The sequence below is a fragment of the Sus scrofa genome, chromosome 17 (genome assembly GCF_000003025.6).
Source record: "Sus scrofa isolate TJ Tabasco breed Duroc chromosome 17, Sscrofa11.1, whole genome shotgun sequence".
NCBI lineage: Eukaryota > Metazoa > Chordata > Mammalia > Artiodactyla > Suidae > Sus > Sus scrofa.
Window position 1 is genome coordinate 33,015,875 of NC_010459.5, and position 13,257 is coordinate 33,029,131.

The 13,257-nt window shown below is 43.0% G+C and overlaps 1 protein-coding gene across 1 annotated transcript in view; it reads right to left on the minus strand.

The window, feature by feature from the left end:
* Positions 1-13,257, minus strand: part of TMC2 (transmembrane channel like 2) — a 70,093-nt gene that overhangs the window by 37,985 nt on the left and 18,851 nt on the right. The window contains exons 4-6 of the mRNA XM_021077687.1: positions 7,455-7,545; positions 1,688-1,769; positions 1,225-1,331 (exon numbers count right to left, since the gene is read on the minus strand). Of these exons, the coding sequence (XP_020933346.1) occupies positions 1,225-1,331; positions 1,688-1,769; positions 7,455-7,545 (280 nt within the window). The remainder of the gene's footprint in view (positions 1-1,224; positions 1,332-1,687; positions 1,770-7,454; positions 7,546-13,257) is intronic.

Genomic DNA, 13,257 nt, shown 5'->3' on the forward strand with positions numbered 1-13,257 from the left:
GATTGCTATTCAATTGCAAGGTTTCTTTGGGGTAATAAAATATGATTCAATACATTCTATCTCTCTCTCTTTTTCTTGTAAAAGATAAAAACCTCACTGAGATATTAATTTTCCACTAAAGTAAAATGAAAGGTAGAAAAATGTAGGGTTTAACCTGTTAATTCAGAAATGCAAGTATTTTGGTTCCATTCTTTGTATGGGGCTATCTGGGCAATTGATATGAGCATAGAATTGAAAATGAATGATGTTGGCAGATCTAAATAGACATTTCTCCAAAGAAGACATACAGATGGCCAAAAAACATATGAAAAGATGCTCAGCATCACTAGTTACTAGAGTCAAACTGCAATGAGGAATCACCTCATACCATCAGAATGACCATCATCAAGGAGTCTACAAAGAATAAATGCTAGAGAGGGTGGGGAGAAAAGTGGGAATGTAAATTGGTGCAACCAATATGGAAAACGGTATGGAGGTTCCTTTAAAAAACCCAAAAATATAGTTACCATATGATCCAGAATTCCCACTCCTGGGCATATATCTGGAGAAAACCATAATTTGAAAAGATACATGTACTCCAATGTTCTTTGCAGCACTATTTACAATAGCCAAGACTTGGAAGCAATTTAAATGTCCAATCAACAGATGAATGAAGAAGATATGGTACCTATATACAATGGAATATTATTAAGCCATAAAAAAGAATGAAATAATGGCATTTGCAGCAACATGGAAGGACCCAGAGATTATCATACTGAATAAAGTAAGACAGAGGGAGAAGAATAAATATCATATGATATCACTTATATGTGGAATCTAATAAAAAAATAACACAAAACTTATTTATAAAACAGAAACAGATTTCAAAACCAATCTTATGGTTATTATAACCATTGAGGGGAGGGAAGAAATGAGAGGTAGGAATAACATATATATACTACTCTATAAAATAGATGATTGTGAGAAGCTACTGTATAGCATAGGAAAATCTACTCAATAGTTTGTAATAACATATATGGGAAAAAGAATGGATATTTACATGTTATGACTGATTATACACCTGAAACTAAAACAACATTGTAAGTCAACTATACGCCAATAAAATTAAATAAAAAGTAAAGTGAATGATGGATTCTTTGTCAAATAGAGTATTTGATTCATATGATTGAAAGTGGCAGTCATGATAAGCTTCAACACGATCTGAATAGGCAGTTCTTTTCTCACCTCTGGGATTATGACTAGACCAAATATTAAGCCAAAAAGGACGAGGTTAACGCCATACATCCAACGGAGAAAGATGAAATACGAAGCCACCGAAGAACCAAAGTGACCTGAAGGGAGAAAGATGCTGGATGTGAGTTGCAGGAGGAGGATGAGTGAACACTGCCTAGCTCTTCATGTGAAGGATGGATTCAATTTTCACACCACTTTGGGGAACACACATGTTTTTTCTCTTTCCAGATAAATAACCTGAGGTTCTGTGGGCGTAACTGATCTGCCTAAGTTCCTGCAATCAGAAAGTGAAGAAGCACCATTTGAATTTTGGTCTGACAAGTCCAAAGCCCATTCTTTTTTCTAATACCACAGAATCTATGAAATAATCTGATCAGCTGGTCAGGAACACAGTCCCAAACCTTGGAAAACCCTTCATCAAAGCAACTAAAATCTATGATACCAGAATACTCACTTTCAATGTCCTTGATCTTCATTTCCCAGGGAATGCATTGAGTCTTGAAATTATCAAAGTCTCTTTTAAACTTGACCCATTTCTGAAAGTAAACAGGCAACACCCTCAGATCATTACCATGCTGCCTCAGGGTCTGGAGGGGCAGGACAGAGGTGCTCAAAGATGCTGACGCATCAACATGGGGTTGGCATGTGGGTGAGGCTGCCATCTTGGAGCCGCTGAGCCCAGGCTGCCAGAGGTGGAGGGATGCTTACATCTTCACCTTCCAAAGTCAGGTGGGAGTGAGGCAGAAGCCAGGGCAACACACCTTGCATGATTTATACACAAACTTAGAAATTCTGTCTAGAGTTTCTGACTTGGGGTGTGGGTGGGGGGGGCTTAACTTCTGATATAACTTCCTTCTTCTTCAACCAAAAATTCAAGAGAAAAAAGAAATTTCACAATGCTCACACCCAGCTTTGGCAGACAGCCAAGGACCTTAATCTGATAGAAACTGTTGCTAAACTATAAGCCTGGGGGAAGTGGTAAAGAGATCTCACTTTATGGCTTCTCATCCTTCTCCTAGTGAAACAACAGCCCCTGGAGTTCCCTGGTGGCTCAGAGGGTTAAGATTCCAGGTTTGTCACATATGTGGCTCTGGTTACTCCTGTGGCTTGAGTTTGATCTCTGGTCTAGGAACTTCTGTATGCTGCAAGTGCAGCCAAAAAAAAAGAGGCATTATGCCCCTTTCCATGGTCTGTTCCAGCTCCAACACTCAGTTTGTATCAATCAGAAACCCGAGTAGTATCTGTCTGTTGTCTGGGAGAAATTTTGCCTAAGTTTTAAAAGGGGCTCCTTTCTAACAGCCCCATTCCCTGGAAATAAATCCATTTGGAAAAAAAAAAAAATAACCTCATAGAAAATAGCACACAGGGAAGAAATAGAGAGAAGATCCAAAATCAGTTTCTAATCTTACAAAGGTCTCAAATCAACTTGTTCAGAAAGGAAATGAGATTTTCCCTTGTAAACTCATTAAAGGATAAAAGGGAAAATTTATCTGAAAGAATCAGACGGATTTCCAGACCCGAAAGCTTTGACTATACTGTTATTGGATAATTTCTGTATAAGAAAAGAAACCACCTGTCAGCAGAGGAAGCTGCTCGCAGACGCTAAGGAGAAGAGAGGTCTGTAAGCAAAAGACAGGTAGATAATAATGGCAAAAATATCCCTAAGACAGGAAGGGATGTGGGGAATGGTGGATAGTGGACACTGGGCACTCCAGCCCCATTGCTTTCTCAACCTTCCCTAGTTCTGATTCTGGGCTCAAGAACCATCTTTGGCTTATTGGGCTTCTTATGTAGATCTGTCTATAAGGAAAGCACTTGCCTGTCACCTGGGCTATGGGTATTTTGGTTTCTACAGCAGTGATTTTTTTCATTGCAAATTAATAGACTGGAATTGAGATTGTGGTCTACCTTCCCATACCATGAAATCTACTATCTTCAAAAATAAAAGGCACTGTTGATGTGGACTTCAAATTTTTCAGTTCTTGCATCAGTTATTTCTCCTTGTAAATGAATAATCCAGTATCTGGTTTTGTATGTCAGACTTAATAAGCTTTATTAATGTTAGCCCTCCCCCAAGAGACAGATCCCCTGTCAAGGTTCTGATAAAATCAGTATAAAATACAAGCTTACAAGGCTGAGGACCAGTGGAGCAATGCATGTTGCTAAGTGAGGCCCCTGAAAACATGGCCTGCCAGTTGGTCACCTGGCAACCACTTGACAGCTCCTCAAGGCTATGGGCATCTCAGCCTGAAAAGGGATGCCTAGAGGAGGGGGGCGGGCAGAAAGAGAGAGGCCTGGGATAAGCTCTGCCTTGAAGTTCTCATTCTAGAGAATCATAAAACTGAACTTGGGGAGTTCTTTGGTGGTGTAGCAGGTTAAGGATTTGGCCTTATCACTGCAGTGGCTCAGATCGCTGTGCTGCAAGTTTGATCCTTGGCCTGGGAACTTTCACATGTTGCAGGTGCAGCCAAAAAAAAAAAAGAGAGAGAGAGAGAGAGAGAGAGAGAGAGAATTTGGGCATGGGCAGAAGACCCCAACTTTCTTCTTCAGAGCTGTGTGAGGTGGTAGCTACTGCCTGGGACAGGGTCCCTAGCTGAGCATGCCATCTTACTCTTCAGCTATATGTAGAAAAAAAGATTCTAAATAGTGGTTGAATAAGACACAGGCCCATCCTGTCTGTGGATGATATCTGGATTTGACCCACTAGAAACAACCAGTGAAGCCTGAAAAATAGTATGGCAGAACAAGGACACCGTTCTTTGAAATTGTTGGAAAGCATCTCCTCTAGGATACAGAATGAAATTTTGAGAAATGGTTCAGCCTTCTTAACAGGATCCAAGAAATATGGCTTCTAGAGTAAAGGATAGCAATTAAAAATTTAAAAAAGAATACAGATGAAGTATGGAAGGATTGATTATAAGGTTGCTAAAAGATCCATAATTGAATGAAAATAAACATATTTTAATTGAGACAGAAGAAAACTGATTCGATGATATTGAGAATAAACAAGAAATTTCTGAGAATTCTGAGAGAGAAAGCAAAGAATTAAAAACAATGAGGGAAAATAAATACAAAGAACGAGGGTTGACACCCATCATTTTCCTAATGAAGAAGCTAGAACTGTTTAAACAGAAATATGATTGAATAGGGAGTTCCCGTCATGCTCAGCGGTTAATGAACCCAACTAGGATCCATGAGGAGGCGGGCTCAATCCCTGGCCTCGTTCAGTGGGTCAGGGATCCAGTGTTGCGGTGAACTGTGGTGTAGGTCACAGACGAGGCCCGGATCCCTGTGCTGCTGTGGCTGTGCTGTAGGCCGGCAGCTGTAGCTCTCATTCTACCTCGGTCTGGGAACTCCCATATGCCGTGAGTGTGGCCCTAAAATAGCAAAAAAGAGAAGAAAAGAAAGAAATACGATTGAAGAGATCATTTATCAGATATATTGGAAGAACACATTCCTCAGATGGGAATAAAAGTTCTGAGTGTGTAGTCATTAAAGGGTAAATGGTTTTCAGATAAAATTAATAAATTACCCTTAGATAGTTTTTAGGCAACTATAACTGAAAAGGAAGAAAAAAAATATTAGGAATAAAAAAGATTCAAATGCAGGATATATAAAATGTAATTTCAAATATTATGGGATTACCTATATGCAATTTTCTGTTAAAACATATGAAAATCTTGGAGTTCCCATTGTGGCTCAGTGGTTAACGAATCCGACTAGGAACCATGAGGTTGCGGGTTCCGTCCCTGGCCTTGCTCAGTGGATTAAGGATCCGGCATTGCCGTGAGCTGTGGTGTGGGTTGCAGACTCGGCTCGGATCCTGCGTTGCTGTGGCTCTGGCGTAGGCCGGTGGCTACAGTTCCGATTAGACCCCTAGCCTGGGAATCTCCATATGCCGAGGAAGCGGCCCTAGAAAAGGCAAAAAGACAAAAGAAAAAAAAAAAAAAGGAAATCTTATGAAACTAGAACTAAAAGGATAATTTATTAGTGTGAGAAAGAAAATCTATTTCAAGGCAATGGCTCCCATCAACTTAATGTGAAACACCAGAGTTGTTCTCATTACAGTGATGGAAAAGCAAAGACATCTATGATCAGCATCATCAGTTAAAATTGTTCTGGGATTGCTAACCTGCACATTAGGATAGGAATGATTCAGAAGAACTAAGGAAAACATATTTATATAAATAATCAGAGAAAATGATTAGAGCTAATACGGGAGGACAACAAGGGAAGCAGAAGGAAAAAATTAATATGCAGTTTTCCCACAAACCAGCAATATCTAGTTATTCAATAAATGGAAAAATTCTTCCATTCACAAAAACAACCCAAACATAAATTTTGTAGAAATACCATATGATATGGAAAATACCTGTATGAAGAAAATAACAGGAGTTCCCATTGTGACGCAGTGGTTAACAAATCTGACTAGGAACCATGAGGTTGCAGGTTCAATCCCTGGCCTTGCTCAGTGGGTTAAGGATCTGGCGTTGCTGTGAGCTGTGGTGTAGGTCGCAGACAAGGCTCGGATTCTGCGTTGCTGTGGCTCTGGTGTAGGCCAGTGGCTACAGCTCCGATTAGACCTCTAGCCTGGGAACCTCCATATGCCTCGGGAAGGGGCCCTAGAAAAGGCAAAAAGAGAAAAACCAAACAAACAATCAAACAAGCAAAAAAACAAACTTTGCTGAAGGATGTAAAAATAAGGCTTGAGAAATGTATGGTATTCTTAGATGTAAAGACTAAATATTGCATAAATAAATTTTCCCAAATTAAATCAAGGGTTTTTGAAAATTTCCAATTAAGATCTCAGTGGGCTATACTGGAACTCAGCAAAGAAACTAAAAAATAATGCAAGAGTTCCCGTTTTGGTGCAGCAGAAACGAATCTGACTAGGAACCACGATTTTGCGGGTTCGATCCCTGGCCTTGCTCAGTGGGTTGAGGATCTGGTTATAGCTCTGATTAGATCCCTTGCCTGGGAACCTCCATATGCCGTGGGTGTGGCCCTAAAAAGACAGAAGACAAAAATAAATAAATAAATAAATAAATACTAAAAAATAATGCATATGGAGCAGTTCCTTGGTGGCCTAGAGGGTTAAGGATCTGGTGTTGTTACAGTTCACTGCTGTGGGGTGGGTTTGATCTCTGTCCTGGGAACTTCCAAATGCCATGGTTGTGGCCAAAAAAATGCCTAAGGAAAAAAAGAATACAAACAAAACAAAACAAAACAAAATGCATGTGGAAACACAGGCAAGACTGGCCAAGACATTTTGGAGAAACAAAGGTAAAAAAAAAAAAAAAAAGCCCTTTGAGGCATCAGAATTAATCAATATCTGAAATGATGAGTTCAAATAAACGCTCCAAAAAAGTCCCTATATAACAATTAAGTGAATGAAAATGATAGTTTTTCAAATCAGTAGGTAAAGGAAGGCTACTTCAATAAGTTCCACATTAAATATCCAATCAGAGTACATTACCGTAGCCCGAAGCAGAAGCCAAGACTATAACATAACTCAACAGGAGTTCCCGTCGTGGTGCAGTGGTTAACGAATCCGACTAGGAACCATGAGGTTGCGGGTTCGGTCCCTGCCCTTGCTCAGTGGGTTAAGGATCCGGCGTTGCCGTGAGCTGTGGTGTAGGTTGCAGACGCGGCTCGGATCCCGAGTTGCTGTGGCTCTGGCGTAGGCCGGTGGCTACAGCTCCGATTGGACCCCTAGCCTGGGAACCTCCATATGCCGAGGGAGCGGCCCAAGAAATAGCAACAACAACAACAACATAAAAGACAAAAAGACAAAAGACAAAAAAATATATATATATAACTCAACAAAGCAGAGCTGCCCCTGACACCCCGTTGATACCACTCTTTATCTCCTGTGAGACCTGGTTACACCATGACCCTTCCGGGTCTCCACCAAATCAAAGATGAATCTTGATTTGGGAGTTTGGCAAATAAGACCTGAGTGGACTTATTAATTCTCTGAGTTTCGTTCTTCAGAGGGAAAAAGTCTCAAGGTTACTGAAACTCCCACAGAGACGTTGAGAGAAATGGACAGGATACATCTGGTTTCCCTTCCTGGATAAATCGGGATGGTTGACGGGACCTCACGCTCAGGATTATAGGGAATCTGGACACAAACGGTGAAGCTGGGCGGGCACCTGCCATGGTCACCCAGATGCAGGAGCGAAGTCCTTCCACAGGTTCGCAGCCTCTGCACCACACACCTTAGCCATCAGCATCCTATAGGCGTAGAGTCGCTTGCCTTTCCCCTTTCCCAAGGCTCCTTCATACTTCTCCACAAATTCCTGGGCTTCCCTGGTTAGTGGGGGAGAAAAGGCAGGGATTCAATTAACACCCAAGAGAAAGAAATCTCAACTGTAAGGGTGTATATGTGGCTGAAAGGCTTCAGCATTTTATTTTTTCATTTTTAAAATTATAGTTGATTTACTCTCTTGTGCCAGTTTCTGCTATATAACAAGACTTAAATGTTTTATATTCTTGGCTAGAATATAAATTCCATGAAGGCTGGGCATTTTTCTTTGTTTTGTCCACTGAAGTTGCTCGAATGCCAAGGATTGGTGCATAGTAGGCAAGTGAAGGCAGAATGCTGGATCCCATGACCTTTGCCCCCTGGTGGTACGCTCGCAAACAGCAAAAGGGACTTTTCGGATGTAATTATGATGAATGACTTTAGGAGTTCCCATCATGGCTCAGTGCTAACAACCCAACTAGGATCCATGAGGACACAGGTTTGATCCTGAGTTAAGGATCAGGCGTTGCCATGAGCTGTGGTGTAGGTCAAAGATGCGCTTCAGATCTGGCTTTGCTGTGGCTGGGGCGTAGGCTGGCAGCTGCAGTTCCGATTCTACCCCTAGCCTGGGAACTTCCATATGCTGCGGGTATGGCCCTAAACAGACAGAAAAAGAAATTAATGACTTTATTATTATCATTTGCTTTTTAGGGCCACACCCACAGCATATGGAAGTTCCCAGGCTAGGGGTCGAATTGAAACTGTAGATGCCAGCCTACGCCTCAGTCATAGCAACTCAGGATCCCAGCCGAGTCTGCGACCTACACCACAGTTCAAGGGAATGCCAGATCCTTAACCCATTGAGAGAGGTCAGGGATTGAACCTGCGTCCTCAGAGATACTGGTCAGGTTCATTACCACTGAGCCACAAGACCTCAAAGATTATTGACTTTGAAATGGGGAGATTTTCCTGGATATTTGGATCATTGTAATCACATAAGCCCTTAAAAAAGAAGAGGAAGCAGAAGAGTCTGAAAGAGATGTGGCAAAAGGGGTAATCAGGGAAATTAGAAGAAAGAGAATTCTCCACCCTCTGTTGCTGGGGCCCCTCTGGAGGATGCCACATGGAAAGCAAGAGAAGAAAACTAACTCTGTCAAAAGCCAGTAAGCCTGGAAGATGACCTCAAGTCCCAGGTGGGAGGGAACTGTAGCCCTGCCAATACCTTGATTTTATTCTGGTGAGACCCTGAGCAGAGAAACCAGCCAGCATGGTTGAATCTGACTAGTATCCATGAGGATGTGGGTTCGATCCCTGGCCTCGCTTAGTAGCTTAAGGATCTGGCGTTGCCATAAGCTGTGGTGTAGGTCAAAGACGGGGCTCAGATCCCACATTGCTGTGGTTGTGGGGTAGGCTGGCAACTGCAGCTCCAATTCGACCCCTAGTCTGGGAACCTCCATATGCCCTGGGTACGGTCCTAAAAAGCAAAAAAAAAAAAAAAAAAAAAAAAAGATTTGTGGAGCGCATGAACACTGGATGGGTCAGTGAACATCCAGGGAAGAGGGGATGAGAAACACATAGATGAGTATGTCTATTAAACATCCTGGATGGGGTTCTGGAGCTGGTGAAGGCTAGCTGCTAAGAATGGATTGCTAAATATTTAGGAACTTGGGCAACCCCTTGTTAAACTGTTGGTAGTTTGTTACTGTTGGTAGTTTGAACTTGGCCATGGAGGGAGTATAGAAATCAGCAAGTGCCCCAAATTGGGCTTCCCCCTCCCACCCCCACCCCCACCATCAACCAGTGTATCAGCAACCACTGCATAGACCCACTCAAGCAGATCAAGAATGAAGTCCATCTCAGGGTAGATGGAAGAAGACCCATGGAGCTCTGTGTCTGGCTGCCCTTGTTACACCTCCTCTGCTGGCCTCACAATACCTACACCACCTCCAAAGTACAGGTGCAGGCAATTGATACCTATCAACATCACATTCTAACCTGGGGTTAAACCCAAGACTGGTGCTATTAGGATGTTTCAAGGATGTCCCAGTGTTAACGAAGCCAACTGTCTAGCTCTTGAGTCCAGGGTCAAAAGCTGGGCTGTGTGGGATTAAGCCATCTTAATGGGATCAGCCTCCATCTCTCCCCTAAGCAGGACATGTCCTGGCAGTGAGTTATCCATGACTAAAAACTCCAAGGCACCTAAGCATGTTTTCATGAAATCTATATTTTTCATTTAGCACTTAAAGAATTTTGTCTCCTTCTTTTATCCTCCAGGGTTTCTGATGAGAGATTTGCTGCCATTCTAATTATTTTTCCTCTATAGTAATGCATTGTTTCTCTCTGACTGCTTATAAGTATTCAGAAGTTTGACCATGATGTATATTGACATGGATGATTTTGGATTTATCCTATTTGGGTTTTGTTTAGCTTCTTGAATCTGTAAGTTTTGCAAGAAATTTTCAGTCATTATAACGTTGAAGAATTTTTCAGCCCCACCCTCTTTCTCCTCTTCTTCAGATGCTCCCTTTTTTTCTTTCAAATCTAGGACAAGAGGTTTGGAGGCGACACTAACATTAGATCATTGATTATAGTCCTACATGTCCCTGAGGCTCTGTTCACTTTTCTCTCGACTGTTTTCTCTCTGGGTAATTTGTCTTGTTCTACCTACACCTTCACTGATTCTCTACTCTGTTTCCTCCATTTTGTTGTTGAACCTATTCATTAAGTTTTTAAAAAAAATTTTAGTTACCATATTTTTACTATAAAAATTTTAGGTTTTTCTTTTTTATATCTTCCTTTCATTTTCTGAGACTTTTTATTTCTTCATTTGTTCTGTGTGTTCATAATTGCTCACTGAAACATTTTTTTATGACGGTTTCTTTAAAAGCTTTGTCAGATAATTCTAACAACTACGTCATCTGGATGTTAGCCTCTTTTATCATTCAGTTTGAGATCTTCCTGGTTCTTGGTACGATAAGTGAGTTTTTCAAGTGAATTCTGGATATTTGACATATTATGTTATGAGGCCCTGGATCTTATTTAAACCTTATGTTTAGCAGACCTCATCTGACACTGCTCCTACAGGTGAAGGAGGATGCTGCCTGGTTACCCGTAGGTGGAAGTCTAGATTATTCACTTGGCCTCCTTTGAGACCTGGGACTGGGCCAGAGCTCCTTTTACTGCTGAGCAAGGATAGGCATTCAGGCTCCCACCAGGCTGCCACTCATATCATTTTGGCTCAAAGGGACACCTTATTACTGCCAGGTGGTGGTGAATGTCCAGACTCCCCATGTGGCCTCCGCGGACATCATGGGGAGAAGGAGGCCTCCTTACTATCCAATGGGGATGAAAGTCTCTGCTCCCATTTGGCCTTCTCTGATACCTAGTGGAGGAACTGGGGGCACAATGTTATAAGGCCTGGCAGGAAAGGAAATGAAGGCCTTACTACCTGACTTTTGCTGCTGGGGTGGGGCTAGGGCTGCTCTTTTGTTTGTGGTGGTAGGCTGGAGCAGGGTTGCTACAGTCTACAAGTTTTTTGTCTTGTAAGGCTGTCCCTTTCTTGATCCTTGGTCCTTACAGACTTTTCTAGACATGTTTTTATCTGTGTCTTTTGGTGTTTCACAGCTGCCAGCTTCTCCAATATCCACTCCGGATACCCAGGCCGAAAGGAAACCTAGAACCCAATGCCCTGTCATTCATTTGGCCCTTTGGTCTTTGGCCAGTCTGCCCTCTTCTCCCCAGCTTCTGGAATCTCTTACGTTTGCTTTACATTCATCCAGGGTTTTAGGGGTACTCAGTGGGAAGACTGGAGATGTGTGTCTCCCCCATCTTCTTGGAAGTGGAATTCTTCAGGGCTCTCTGAAGAGAGCAAGCACTTTGGGTAATTTTCTAACACATCAAGTTTCTGACAGAGCTGAGGGACTCGCCTGATTGATTCTATGATTAAAGCAAATATCCCTGACTCATGGGAGCTAGAAGCTCTTTCGCCCACATCACAGCCTGCCTTGTGTCATTATTCATGATGCATATGAATCATGTCTTCGCTGATGCATCTTTGTTCCCCATCCTCATCGCTCAGGGTTCAGCCAAGGGTCTGGCACAAAAAATGTTCAAGCTTTAGTCATAGCAATAACTACTACTTATAAATTGCATATTATATGCTGGGTACTTAAATATTTAGAATTTGTCAGAACAGCTCTGCAAGGGAAATATTGTTATTCCTACTTTACAAATAAGGGATGTGAGGCTCAGAGAGGCTAGGGGAAGGAAGTCAGCCTGAGGAGAATTGAATAGTCTGCCAAAGCCACCCAGATATAATAGGGGTGAATGCAGGCATGCCCCCATTCCCTGCTGTCACTCTTTATGGCTTGCTATCCTTCTTTGATTGTCTGCAACAACTAGGCTGAGGTCAGCCAGCTGTCTGAGTGGTCTGGAGACTGGGGGTCCCTATATCACTGCTTCTAAAAAAGATGTAGTCTGGGGGTGCTACCTGCAGATCTGCAGTTGAAGACTTTACTGCTACAAGAAGTCATACAGGAGGCAAAAGGGCATATTCTAGAATGTCTAGTAATTCCGGAGAGGCAATTATAATTTAAGAGTGCAGATTCTGGGAGTTCCCCTTGTGGTGCAGCAGAAACGAATCTGAATAGGAACCATGAGGTTGTGGGTTTGATCCCTGGCCTCGCCCAGGGGGTTAGGGATCCAGTGTTCCTGCGAGCTGTGGTGTAGGTCGCAGACGCAGCTTGGATCTGATGTGGCTGTGGCTGTGGCTGTGGCATAGGCACCTGGGAACCTCCATATGCTGTGGGTGTGGCCCTAACTAGACAGGAAAAAAAAACAAAAAACAAAAAAACAGTGAAGGTTCTGGAGCGAGAATTCCAGAATTCAAATTCTGACCAGGCCACTTAACTCACTATGTGACCTTGGACAATTTACTAGATTGCTCTATGTCTCAGTTTGCTCATCAGTGAAATGGGGGCGATAACAACCGTACCCACATCACAGGGTGGTTATGAGGGTTAAATGAGTTGTTGCACATATAGCACCCAGAACAGCTTCTGGCACCTAGGGAGCACTCAGCAAATGCTGGCAATCTATGAAAAAAAGAAAGAATATTAAAAGATGAATAAGACACAGCTCTGCAAACCAGAGCCTCAGTCAAGTGAGGGACAGCGCCTTGGGGATCAAGAGGCAGTAACTAACTCAGCCTGAAGGCAGGGAGGGGCGATGGGGACTTCCCTGAAGAGGGGACCTGTGGCCTGAGTCTCGCATGGTGCTAGCTGGGTGGGCTGGCTGAGGCACTGCTGGAGTGGAGACCCAGAGGCAGAGAGCCTGGGACTTGAGTCTCGGTTAAGGAGTCTTGCAAGAGGGAAGAGGAAGGAGGGAGGCCTGGAGTGCAGAGATGACCATTTGTCAGGGAGAGCTGCTCCAGTGAAAGAGACAAGAATCTTTGCAGCTTCTCAGGCCTTAGCCTCTTCCCACCCCCACTGAGAGCAGAATCTGCCCCGCAGGCCTGGAGGAGATGCAGCCTTCTTGGGCAGCTGACTGGCCCTCAGGGATTTTCATGCTCCCCGAGACTTCCAGTCAGCTGGAGATCTCATTTCCATAAGCATCGAGCTTGCTCTTTTTCCACTGTTAATAAAAGATGTGTTCCCATGATACCTGAGTGGGGGCGAGGTTCTGTTAGAGTGACAGATGGAAGGAGAAAGAACTTGGCCCTGGGGGAGCAGGGAGGAGACTCAGAAAAAGGGAGCTGGGAAGGCAGACAGCCCACTGCC